Source organism: Zea mays, chromosome 3 (assembly GCF_902167145.1).
Source record: "Zea mays cultivar B73 chromosome 3, Zm-B73-REFERENCE-NAM-5.0, whole genome shotgun sequence".
Classification (NCBI taxonomy): Eukaryota; Viridiplantae; Streptophyta; class Magnoliopsida; order Poales; family Poaceae; genus Zea; species Zea mays.
The window spans coordinates 227,677,980-227,691,298 of record NC_050098.1 but is presented as its reverse complement, the minus strand read 5'-3'; the positions used below and the strand labels follow the sequence as shown (position 1 = coordinate 227,691,298).

At 48.9% G+C, this 13,319-nt stretch overlaps 1 protein-coding gene across 3 annotated transcripts in view; it reads left to right on the top strand.

Moving 5' to 3' along the window:
* The window catches only part of LOC100286037 (regulator of telomere elongation helicase 1), a 31,746-nt gene extending 21,905 nt beyond the window's left edge, over nucleotides 1-9,841 (top strand). The window contains exons 22-23 of one of the 3 annotated variants that reach the window (NM_001361377.1): nucleotides 169-314; nucleotides 9,479-9,841. In NM_001361377.1, coding sequence (NP_001348306.1) covers nucleotides 169-314; nucleotides 9,479-9,560 — 228 coding nt within the window. In that variant the 3' untranslated portion in view covers nucleotides 9,561-9,841. The remainder of the gene's footprint in view (nucleotides 1-168; nucleotides 315-9,478) is intronic. The other 2 variants (XM_035965930.1, XM_008674805.4) reach the window with 2 other exon arrangements.
* Nucleotides 9,842-13,319: the final 3,478 nt, after the last annotated feature.

Here is a 13,319-nt window from a genome sequence, read left to right as displayed (position 1 = left end):
CATGGGATAATTGTACTCCTTCAATGTTTGCTAGGTTCAAGAAAAGCTTAGTCCTGCAGAGTACTGTAGTTTGATCCCATTTCACGCTTTGCAGAATCAGTGCAATTCGTTAATATGTAAATCTTTTCACTATGCATGAAATAATTGTACTCCTTCAATGTTTGCTAGGTTCAAGAAAAGCTTAGTCCTGCAGAGTACACAGAGTTTGTTGAATACATGAAGGCCTTAAAATTGAAAACTATGCATACCAAGGACTCACTTGAAGCAATAACTAAGCTTTTTTCGTCCCCAGGAAGACTTCCACTTCTTGAAGGGTAACATTACACTTGTTGGCAATTTGATGCGTTTTTTGGTTTTTCCTTTGCTGTTTGTTCCAATGTTTTAAAGTCGACAAGTCGATTCAAGTCGCTTGAGCAGCGATAAGGTGAATAATTGTGATTAGTCGTTGACATGCTCGATTAGTCAATGTTCCAATACAGAGAATAGAAACCCTAGCTACAGTAACGGGTACAAAATATAGAACCCTAATGGGCCAGCACACATACGGCCCATAATACTCTAACTGTTAGGAAATAGAATATGCCGCAGCTCCTTACCATATGCTGCGGCATATCATAGCCATAATCAGTAGATTAGTTGCTATAGTTAGCAGATGTAAATCAGGGATTAGTTGCCATAACCAGCAAATGCAAATCAGGGATTAGTTGCTATAGTTAGCAGATGTAAATCACGGAAATTATCCTTGCCTTGTAAAGCAAGGCCAGCCGGCCCTATATAATAGAAGGCGCCCCCTCCAATTGAGGTGTGGCCAATTGGCCCAAATTCTAATCTTCTACATGGTACCACGAGCTCAGGTCCCGATCCCGATCTAATCTCGCGATCTCTCCCCTCAGCCCCTCCCCTCCCCATGGCAACCGAATCAGCCCCTGCCCCCGTGATCTGCCCCTTCGCCACCATCAACATCAAGCTCCACGTCCCCATGACCCTTGAGTTGAAGCCCTCTAACTTCACCAAGTGGTCGACGGCGTTCCAGGCCACCTGTGGAAAATTCGGGCTGCTACATCAGCTCGCCACCGCCTCCACCTCAAACTCCGACGAGACCTGGCTGCAGACTGACTTCTGCGTCCGTGGATGGATGTACAACACCGTCTCCGACGCTGTCCTCAACCTCGCCATGACCAACGACAAGCAGACGGCGAGTGCCCTTTGGGCGGCCATCGGCGACGTGTTCCAGGCGAACAAAGCTCCTCGCGTCATCTTCTTGAATCACGAGTTCCACTCGATGACTCAAGGGGATCTGTCCATTGACGCCTACTGCGTTCGCATGAAGGAGAATGCCGACGAACTGCGCGACGTTGGGCAGCCCGTCTCTGAACCCAACCTTGTCCTCAACCTGCTGCGAGGGCTCAACGAGGTCTACTCCAACGTCGCCGACAACATCGTCGGTACGCAGCCCGGCACCAGCTCCTCAAAGAACTGCGCCTGAAAAACGAGGAAAAAGTGCGCGCCACCACCGCCCTCCTGGCTGCTGCCTCCTCTCTTGGCGGTCACAAACAGCAGCAGCTGCAGGGCGGCCGACGTCCTAACACCAAGAAGAGTGGCCATCAGCCTTCCCCAACTCCTTCGGTGGCACCTCCAGCAGCACCAGCACCTACAAACGCGTTCCCTGGGGCTTGAATCCCTGGACCGGCGAACGTGTGGCCCTTGGAGAGCGCTTCACCCGTCCTGGTCAGCACCGTCAGGGCAGTTCTGGTGCCCCTAGAGGTCCTGGTGCCTAGGCTGGACGCAACCCAGGTATACTAGGGCCTTCCCCGCAGGCCAATACCGCCTTTGCTCCGCTCCAGGCCTCCTCAAGCGGCTCCAACACCTCCAGCACCTGGAATGCAGCCGGCCTCATCGCTGCTCTGCAGAACATGGGATTGCAGGGCGACTGGATTGTTGACTCCGGCGCCTCCACGCACATGACATCCTCGTCTGATATGCTTACCCAACGCCTTCCCCCCTCAATCTCCTCAATAACAGTAGGTAATGGCACTAGTATTCCTGTTACGTCTAGAGGTCACTTCGTCCTTCCGACACCTACCACAAATTTCGCTCTTAATAATATTCTTGTCGCACCATCCATAGTCCGCAACCTGCTATCCGTCCGTCAATTCACTCGCGACAATAGTTGTTCCTTTGAATTTGACGCACAAGGTTTTTCTGTCAAGGATCTCAGGGTGGGACGCGTGATTCTCCGCTGTAACTGCGACAGGGACCTATACACCATGCCTGCCTCCACACCTGTCGCTCCACCTCATGCTCTCCTGACTGCTTCCTCCTCTCTGTGGCATCAACGTCTCGGTCACCCTGCACCCGCCACTCTAGAACGCCTTAATAAACTGCGTGTTGTTTCCTGTAATAAAGTAGACCGCTCCCTATGTCACTCGTGTCAGATAGGCAAGCATACACGTCTACCTTTCAGCGTTTCGCAGTCCATAACTCATGGCCCTTTCGAACTGGTTCACTGCGATGTTTGGACCTCACCCATCAACAGTCTGTCTGGTTTTTCATATTATTTGGTATGTTTGGATGATTATAGCCACTAATGTTGGGTTTTTCCGCTTAAAAAAAATCAGAGGTCCACCAACACTTAGTTGAGCTTGCTGCGCTCGCCAAAACACAATTCAGCTCTCCCATAAAATGTTTTCAGGCTGACAACGGGGCTGAATTCATCAACACTGCCACCACCAAATTCTTCGCTGCTCAAGGCACTCACCTCCGCTCCTCCTGTCCCTACACATCACCCCAAAATAGCAAAGCCGAACGCATCATCCGCACACTCAACAATTCCATTCGCACCATGCTTCTCCATGCCTCCCTATCCCCCGCATATTCGGCCGAGGGACTCCTGACGGCCTGCTACCTTCATAATAGGCGCCCATCCTCCTCCATTCAGCATGACATTCCATACACTCGTCTACATAATCAGCCACCAACCTATAACCATCTGCGTGTTTTTGGGTGCCTCTGTTACCCCAACATGCAAGCAACCTCCAAACATAAGCTCACCCCTCGCTCCACGACATGCGTCTTCCTCGGATATCCCCCCTCGCACAAAGGTTACCGTTGCCTCGATCTATCGACATGTCGCATCATCATTTCTCGCCATGTCATATTCGACGAGACCACTTTCCCCTTTGCAGCCACCTCAGACGCCTCCTCCCACGCCTCCCATGACTTTCTCCTCGACGACGATATGGTTTCGGTGCCTTGCTCTACTGTTGTTGCAGGTGGGACTTCCTCCTCGCTACCCGTGGTCACTCCATCCCACTCCGGTGATGACCAGCCACCCCCCGACGTTGCGACATCACATGGATCACCTCCTTCGACACCAGACGAGCATGGTCACGTGCCCCCGCCTGAACCCAGCGTGGTCCATTTACCACGAGTCTACGTCTGCTGCCCCCGCCCCGAGCCGTCCGGAGCGGCGGCAGCCCCTCCTGATGCCTCGACACCACCGACGGCGCCCTCACCGGCACCGGCGGCATCGCCTGCTCCGCCGCCACCACCACTGCCGCCACGTACCACCCGCACCATGACGGGTGCCATCCCTCGCGTTCGCTATGAAGGGCTGGCGGCCACTACATCCTCACCATCGTCGATTCCGATGAACTACCGCAGCGCGCTGGCCGACGCCAACTGGCGTACCACGATGATGGATGAGTACCAGGCCCTCGTCGGCAACAACACCTGGCAGCTCGTTTCACGCCCCCCTGGCGCCAACATCGTGACGGGGAAGTGGATCTTCCAGCACAATTTCCATGCCGATGGGTCCCTCGCTCGCCACAAGGCTCGCTGGGTTGTCCGAGGCTTCTCCCAGCGCGAGGGCGTCGACTACGACGAGACCTTCAGCCCGGTCGTCAAACCGGCCACCATACGGTCTGTACTTAGCATCGCCGCGTCCTGCACCTGGCCGATTCACCAGCTGGACGTGAAGAACGCCTTTCTTCACGGCCACCTCGAGGAGACCGTCTACTGTCAGCAGCCGCCAGGATTCGTCGACCCTGGTGCCCCAGAACACGTCCGCCGTCTGCAGAAGTCCTTGTATGGACTGAAGCAAGCTCCGCGGGCCTGGTACAGCGCTTCGCCACCTTCATCCGGCAGCTCGGCTTCGTCGCTTCCACCTCCGACACGTCCCTTTTCATTTTTCGAGAGGGGACGAGCCTCGCCTACCTACTGCTGTACGTCGACGACATCGTTCTCACCGCCTCGTCCTCGGCCCTCCTTCAGCGCATTATGGCTCGGCTGAGCTCCGAGTTCGCCATGACAGATCTTGGCGCCTTCCACCACTTCCTCGGCATCGTTGTCACACGCTCCTCAGATGGCCTCTTCCTCTCCCAGCAACAGTACGCTGTCGAGCTTCTTCAGCGCGCGGACATGGCTGAGTGTCATTCGACACTGACACCAGTTGACACTCACGCCAAGCTATCCGCGACCGACGGGGTTCTTCTGTCAGAGAAGGACACATATGAGTACAGGAGCCTGGCGGGGGCTCTTCAGTACCTGACGCTGACTCGTCCTGATCTGGCCTATGCTGTTCAGCAGGTGTGCCTCTTCATGCATGCCCCGCGCGAGCCTCACCGTGCGCTTATCAAGCACATCCTACGCTTCGTCCAGGGGACTCTCTCCTTAGGTCTTCACATTGGCACCGGATCTGTCGACACGTTGACTGCCTACTCTGACGCTGACTGGGCAGGCTGTCCAGACTCTCGACGGTCCACCTCTGGCTTCTGCGTCTATCTCGGCGACAATCTGGTTTCCCAGTCCTCCAAGCGCCAGACCACGGTGTCCCGCTCCAGCGCCGAGGCAGAATATCGGGTTGTGGCTCATGTTGTGGCCGAGTGTTGCTGGCGTCGACAGTTACTCCAGGAGCTCCACATCCAGCTACCCTCCGCCACTGTTGTCTTCTGCGACAACGTCAGTGCAGTCTACATGACGGCCAACCCCGTCCACCACAAGCGAACGAAGCACATCGAGATCGACATTCACTTCGTCCGCGAAAAGGTGGCCCTTGGTGAGATTCGGGTTCTCCATGTGCCCTTCTCTTACCAGTTCGCCGACATCATGACTAATGGGCTTCCGACAACACTCTTTCGAGAATTTCGATCCAGCCTTTGCGTCCGGGAGCCTCCCGCTTTGACTGCGGGCGGGTGTTAGGAAATAGAATATGCCGCTGCTCCTTACCATATGCTGTGGCATATCGTAGCCATAATCAGCAGATTAGTTGCTATAGTTAGCAGATGTAAATCAGGGATTAGTTGCCATAATCAGCAGATGCAAATCAGGGATTAGTTGCTATAGTTAGCAGATGTAAATCAAGGAAATTATCCTTGCCATGTAAAGCAAGGCCAGCCGGCCCTATATAATAGAAGGCACCCCCTCCAATTGAGGTATGGCCAATTGCCCCAAATTCTAATCTTCTACACTAACACCCCCCGCAGTCGAAACTCTAGCCACTGCAGATGTTGAGACTGGACCGAAACTTCGTAAATACGGTCGTCGGAAGCCCCTTGGTGAAGATGTTGGCAATCTGGGAGGTGGTCGGGACATGGAGGACACGAACATCTTCACAGGCGACCCTCTCGCGGATAGCTGGCTGTAGACGGTCGTGCCAATGGCGTCACCGGGGAAAAACCAGGGGCAACAACAGGCGTCGTCGTGGCCGAGCACGGTGGTCTGGGACGCGTGAGGAAGGGAGATCGGCGCGGGACAGACACCGGCAAAGCCGGAGCCGGTCGGACCCGCCAGCGGCGCGGGCGAAGGAATTGCCGGCGGCGCAGGAAGCGCGGGAGAGGTGCCAGCGGGCTGGGGGTGGGCAGACTCGGCGGCGGCGCGGGGTTCCCGGCCATGAGGGCTAGCCCCGCGGGTGGTGGCGTGGCCAACGCTGGTCGGGCGCCGGATCCGGCGGAGGGTGGCGGGGCACGGGATGCCTGGCCATGGGGGCCATCCCCGGAGTCGCGCCGCACGTGGGAGTAGGGGGCGCGGCCAACGCAGCCTTGTAGGAGAGGGAGAGGAGGGAAGAGCTCTCCGGAGCAGGGGAGAGGGGGCCGTTCAGCCATGGGGGCGGCGGCGGCTGTGGGAAGGGAGGGGTGGCGGCGGCGGCTGGGAACAGGGTCAAGGCTCTGGTACCATGTTGCAATACAGAGAATAGAAACCCTAGCTACAGTAACGGGTACAAAATATAGAACCCTAATGGGCCAGCACACATACGTCCCATAATACTCTATCAGTCAAGCCTAGTCGTCCACCTATAACAGGACCATGTATATGCTAGACATCATCTTGTTCTATGATTCATAAACAATTAAATGCTAGACATCATCTTGTTCTAGTGCTGTTGACCATTGCAGCCATTACCTTGCCATCATTAATCTGCCAAGTCTTGATGCCAGCAGCATTGCTTCTATCGGCTGCTAAAACTGGAGAATCTTCAGTCAAATGAAATAGTAACCCGTGACCTCTTAATGCAGTCTGGACACAAAAAGCCCATTCTGGATAATTCTGCCCATCAAGCATAATATTGACAACAATGGCGCTCGCCGACATATTGAAGAGCAATAAAATACTGAAGATTAACAGATCTGAAAAAGAACTGGCTTGATGGTACCGAGAGTCCGAGACCGTGGGAAGTCACAGTACAGCAGCAGATCTGGTCTGTGCTGCACGCCGCACAAACAGGTGTGATGCAGCGACGGACGGAGCAGGAGATCTGGCCTGTGCTGCACGCCGCACAAACAGGTGCGATGCAGCGACGGACGGAGCAGGAGGACGGATTCCGGCAACGTCGCAGAAGGGCAGGACAGCAGCGCAGAAGATCCGCCCTGCGCGAAGTCCTGCAGGAGCAGGAGGGCGCAGATCGGGCGGTGCAGCAATGGCGGCGCAGATCCGACGGCGCACGGCTGACGGTGCAGATTCCGACGGCGCGTAGGGGTGGTCAGCAACGGCAGCGCAGATCCGACGGCGCAGATTTCGACGGCGGGGCGCGCAGATTTGACGGCAGGGCGCGCAGATCCGACGGCAGGAGGGCGCAGATCGGGCGGTGGGGCGCGCAGAACCGACGGCGCGGCTGGCGGCGGACGGAGCAGGGGACGGGGTGCGCAGAACCGACGGCGCGGCTGGCGGCGGACGGAGCAGGGGCGTGCAGATCCGACGGCGCAGCTGACGGTGGACGGTGTAGGGGCGGTGCAGGGCGCAGCGGCTGGCGGGTGGGGGAAAATCGCGACGACGGCCGAGGAGAGAAGGGGGAAAGTCGCGACGGCGGCTGAGGAGAGGCCGCGAAGGCGGTTGAGGGGAGGTAGAAGGCCGCGACGGCGGCTGAGGACGGTGGAAGGCCGCGATGGCGGCTAGAAAACCCTAATCGTAATCTGCTCTGATACCATGTTACTAACCTTAGGATTGACAATTGATAATTAGTCCCTATGGACTATATAATATATATAGGCAGTAGACACCTGGGCCTAATGGGCCTTAACAGTGCTAATCAAACATATCATATCATTAGCTAGTTCAAAGCTCCTTCCATCTTCAGTGGATGCAGCAAAAAGTTTTTTTCTCCTTGTTCTTGCATTTCTTCATCAGAATCAGATTCACCAGATTGTGGAGGAAGAGAAACAACACGCTTGCTTGTTCTAGAGTATGTTTGGTTAACAGCTCTAGCGAGATTTCTACCCTTTAGATGTTCAGTTGCACCAACAGCTTTATCAACAACCCCCGAAAGAGAATTTTCATCATTATTGTCCTCAAAATGTTCACCAACCCACTCATTTTTCCATTGGAACTCTTGTAGGATCAAGGGGTTGCTTTTCTTTCCCTTTGAGTTGAGCTTCCTAATCCATTGAAATCTATTTGCCATCTTTCGGTTGTAGCTAACATACACCATTCTGTTCAACCTTTTATGTTCTAAACAATCTCTTTTCTTAGTATGGACCTTCATAACAACAAACAGGAAACCTAAGTACCTAATATATGGACTGGACGACAACTTTGAGAAGAAAAAACTAGGCAAATAGGTGGTGGGAAGATGCACATACATGAGCAAATGCACTCCAACTGCACTCACAGCCAGAAGCCGAGTAGCAAAGGTTCACAATTCTCTTTGCTAGACATCGGAGCTCGAATCTATTACCACCATATGATCCCCACCAGTTAACTGGAAGTAATTAAAATTAATTTTTTTGACTCCTTATCCTTATTTGTGAGATGCTCAATAGTAGTTTGAGAACACTTGGAGTTATTTCTTTCTTTTTGTGGTTTAACTGGCCAGAAACCATGAAGGACTGGATATCATTTTGAGCAAATTTCCTCTTCACTTTCCCTCCTATTGTGCCATAATTTGGTACAGGGATTGCACCACCATCTTTCTGTGCATCTCCTTGTCCCTCTTCTACATCCTCCTCTTCATTATCTAACAACAGAATCTTATTCCTTGCATTCTTCTTCAAATAGTCCGTCATCTCCTTCGTAACTAGTTCAGACGCTCTTGGGCACTTCCCTACATCACCAAACCCCCTAGCAATATGTTGCTTGATCCTTTTGATTTCTGCAGGGACAACTTTTTGGCAAAAAAATACACTAAACCATCTCCTTTTCAACATTTGGCCAGAATCCATAATTTCACCCTGGGTCTGAAGATCGAGCCTCTCTTAGGATCCTTAGCCATCTCAGCCATTTCTGGGGGGTAGTGCAGCAATTGCTTTCTCTTTTATGGAAGAACCAGTTGAAGCTGCAACATTAGATGAAGCTGATGCAACTGATTCATGCGCTCTGTGGTAACATAGATTCTAGAAAGATCACTTCTACATCATTACACCGGCTCCTATCCCCTTCTGTAGCGGCGCAGCACAAGCAAATGGCTACTGAAGAGGAGGCAGGGATAGAACAATCGAACAAGCAAAGGAACAGAGAAACAGAGAAGGCAGGGATTACCATCTAAAGAGGTGCTCATTTTTAGGAGGCGGGCGGCACAGAGCGTGACACGGGTGGCGGCAGGAGGGGGTGGCACATGGGCTGTGGCAGGAGGGCCGCACAGGGGCGGCAGCGGGAGGACTGAGCAGGTGGTGATAGGAGGAAAGCCGCGAACTGGAGCCGTCGGCTGTAGGTACATGATACGTTCGTATCCTAGGGCAGACAGGGTTTTGTCAAGAGAAAATAAAAAAACCTTACCCACTGTGGTCCGGCCCAAAAAAAAAGTCAGGCGGCTCAGGTTAGTGGGTTGAACTCCTAGTCCGATGACTAATCACCGTTTAATCATGATTAGTCAGACGATCCGAGTTCTAATCACCCTAGTCGTGTCGTACAGCCTAATCCTAATCGTGCTGCAATAAGGTTGAGTAATCACGATTAGTCGGGCAACTTTAAAACATTGGTTTAGTGGTTTGTTCCCTTGTGTTATTGCACCTTTATTTATGCTTAATTGTCCTTCTCATTTGCTTTACAGGTTCAGGGTTTTTGTTGCAAAGAACCATCTTCCATTATATGAGCAGCTTGTTCGAAGACACAATAATGTTTCTAGTACATGACAACCACTTCTGCTATGTTCGCAGGCATATTCAGTTTTTTTGTTTGTGCCATGTATTTCATTAAGTGATAAGTACAGTTTTGGTTGTTTTCAACACTTAACTGTTTATCAACGGAACATTAGCAGATTCTTGGGTGCATGCAATTACTTTTGGAATGTGTTATGGTGCTTCTGTAATCTAAGGAAAAGAAATGGACCTGAAAAAAAAAACTCTATTTAAGCTTGCTAATCATATAAGTAGAGTACCTATTGATCATTTCAAATACATTGAACATTTCTTTATTTGGAAACAAAATCCGGACTACTATACCATTTATAGTTACACTGTTAATCTCTAGCTGCCATTGGGCCTGACCAGTGCTCGACACTGTTTAGCAATCCTTCATGTTTATGCCAGCATGAACTTCAACTTTTCCCCTGTTTTTCCTGAAAAATAAAGGTCTATCAAATCCCTTTGGCAAAAAGGCATCCTGTTTTTTCTAAGTTTTTGATAACCGTAGGGTTTCTTTGGATTTTTTTTCATATGATAAAATCATGAAACTTAATAGTGGCTGGGTTTAGCTTACTGAATATAGATGATAAAATTTCCAGAAGCAGTGCTGTATTTGCTTAGATGTTACTAATTTGTGGCTGTATTACCTTCTCTTTATAAATTAGAATTATGCCTTAGGTAATAGAAGTACACCATTTTATGTCACTCAAGAAACAACAGAAGTACACCGTTTGGCGCGTCACTCAAGAAAGGACACTCCGTGTTAGATTATTTAAATGATGAACAGGTATGCCGGACAATTGTTAGGAGAGTTAACTAAATAGGTTCCTCTTTTTTATCCCCATGTTGCTCTAACAATTCGTAGTATAATCCGTCTCTATTGATTATTATCTTCTATAGTATGGCAAGGTAGTATAATCCGTCTCTATTGATTATTATCTTCTATAGCATGGCAAGGTTCCCCCATCACATGTGCAGAACCGGCTTGTGACACTATAAAAACCATAAACTAAAATAATGTATTTAGATTATTAATGGTAATTATGGTAATAAATTTTCTTCATAATATTTAATTTTTATTTGCATCTAAAATAATTTTTGTTTGCTCATATTCGATTTTTGGATGTTTAGTAGAATTTCTTTCTTAACGAAAATCCGATTGATTAATATAGAAATAATGATCCAAAAATAAATAATTTTAGTTATAAATAATTTTGGTATAATTATTATAATTTTTAAATTAATTTAAAAAATATATTTATATTTTTAAAATAGAAAAGAAAAGGAAAGAAAAAAAAGACACAAACCCTAGCCGTCGGCCCACTAACCGGCCCAGCCGGCCCCTCTTTCCCATTTCCCCCATCGCTCTCTTTATGGCGCGTGGGCCCCACCCGACAGGGCCTCGCGGCCCCTTCTCTTCCACCCAACGACGCCGCTTAGCCGTGCGCGCGCCGCGCCCCGCGTCGAGCACCCGCGTCCCCTCCTCTTCCCTGCACCAGTAACCGCCGCCGCCACCTCCCCCGCTCCCTCCCCCACTTAATCTCTTAATTAGTGAAGAAATGGTTGCCATCAACGTTGAGGTAATGGCCGCCTCCATTAATGGCCGACCGACCGTTTTCTCTCCCCCTGGCGCCCTCTGTCTCTCCCCCTTTCCCTCTCTATAAAAGGATTTGGCCGAGCTCTCCTCTCTCTCCCTCCCTACCCGCGCTCCCTGTCTCTCTCCCCTGCTCGCGCCGTCGTCGGAGCCGCGCCCTGCTCGCCGCTGGAACTCACCGTCGTGCCTCGTCGTTCGGTCGCCAAAGACGTGCCCGAGCCTCGTTCGAGCCCCGCCGAACCTAGCCGTGCCCTCGCAGTCCACCGTCGACCGCGTCGTGCTCGCACCGTGCCCCCGTGCCTCGCCACCGTCTGTTCGTCTAAGGTTGAAGACAACCCAAAATTTTGATTTATTTTTCAAAACGTGTTTTGAATTAGTCTATGAATTTGTAATTATTATGTTGTAATATGAGAATGTTGTGATTCGGAATTCATGCGCATGTGAACTATTGTTTTTTGGTATTTATGCGATGAATTAGTGGATTGTTATTAGAAATGATATTGGTTTACGATTTCTTTACAATTTGGGATTGGAATGAAATATGACAAAATTGGTAGACATATGTTGGTAATAAAAACACTAGATAAGTAATTTTATAGTTAATTTTGTTTACGATGAATTTTAGAATTTATCTAGAAGTTTATAATCATAGGTTCATTTGAACCCACTAAATAGATAATAGAAGCTTTTCTTAACATAGAATTAGTAAGTGGAATAGAATTTATAGCAATACAAATATTATAGTCTAATCAATGGTTTAATTTATTATTAGATGTTTGGACCTCTGATTATTATAATGACATTTTCTTTTAGAAAGGATAAGATTAAAAGGATATGTTTATTCATAATAGAAATAATTAATTGGTAATTAATTTATTTCTGTAGAATTGGTTAAGTCATTTCATCTAAGTTATATAAAATACTTTCATAATCGCATGTCCATGTAACTTTCACGAGTAGTGATCCAAAGTAGGAGTTAAAATTCATATATGTCAGTACATGTAGACTAATGCTATGAATACAAATTTGGTTTTATTCTAGGCACTATTATACGTATAGGTTATGTGGTGTATGCTTGTTCATGCAATGGTGAATGTTATTCATGTGATGGTGTATGTTATTTATTTGACGTACGTATTCTTTTTGTATGTACGATACACAAATCGATGCTAGAAGTTGACTGTGGGGTAGACGAACCAAACTCGTTCGAGGACGACTCACAGGACACTTACGAGCAAGGCAAGTGGATTCTTCCTCTGCATATTCTATTTGTACCCAATTAATGCATATAATAATGTTTACTTTCTGGATATATTGCATAATTTGATGGGATTTACCTAATTAAGGATTTCCTTGATTTACCAACTTTATTCCTTGATTACCCTGGGAAAATACTATGCTTTGCAAATTTGTGCTACCACTCAACTTGATAATTTTGATGTCACTCATTATTGAAATTAATGTTCCGGAAATGAAATTGGTATTATGGTGTTAACCCGATGGTTAAACAAGATTATTTCATATTAATTGGAACATGGAGTGACCACCCAGGATAACAGTGCATCCACGAGTGCTATCATGGCTCTGGCTTTGGTAATTAGCTTTATATGCTTAGTATCTAGCAACCTTACCTGAAATATGGGAAGAGGAGGAGCAGCAGTGGTGGCAGCTCATGTTAACATGGGGGCATATTCTTGGCTAAGGTACCTCGCCTAGAGGGCCTCCACACCGACTTGGAAACCTTAGCAGGTTGCTTTGTATTAAGTGTATTCTGTGAAAACCTCAGTGGATCCCTAGCCATTCACCTCGGCAGTGTTTAAGAGTCCGTACAACCCAAGCTAGATGGGATACACGTCTTGTGGGTAAAGTTGTACCACCTCTGCAGAGTGTAAAACTGATATGTCAGCCGTGCTCACGGTTAAGAGCAACCTGAACCCTCATATGATAATTGAACTTAAAGATGGACAATAAATCGAGATCTGATGATCTGCCAATGGTTTGCTTAAGTGGTTTCACTTAAGTGTTTTTGATATACTCTTATACCTTTGTTTAATTGGGATACTTGGGATACACACTTATTAGTAAGACAGGTGTTACTAATAAAATATTGATCAACTAAAATGCTTACCGCTTAATCTTAGCCTTACCTTGTTAAACTTGTATTAATTTCCCCC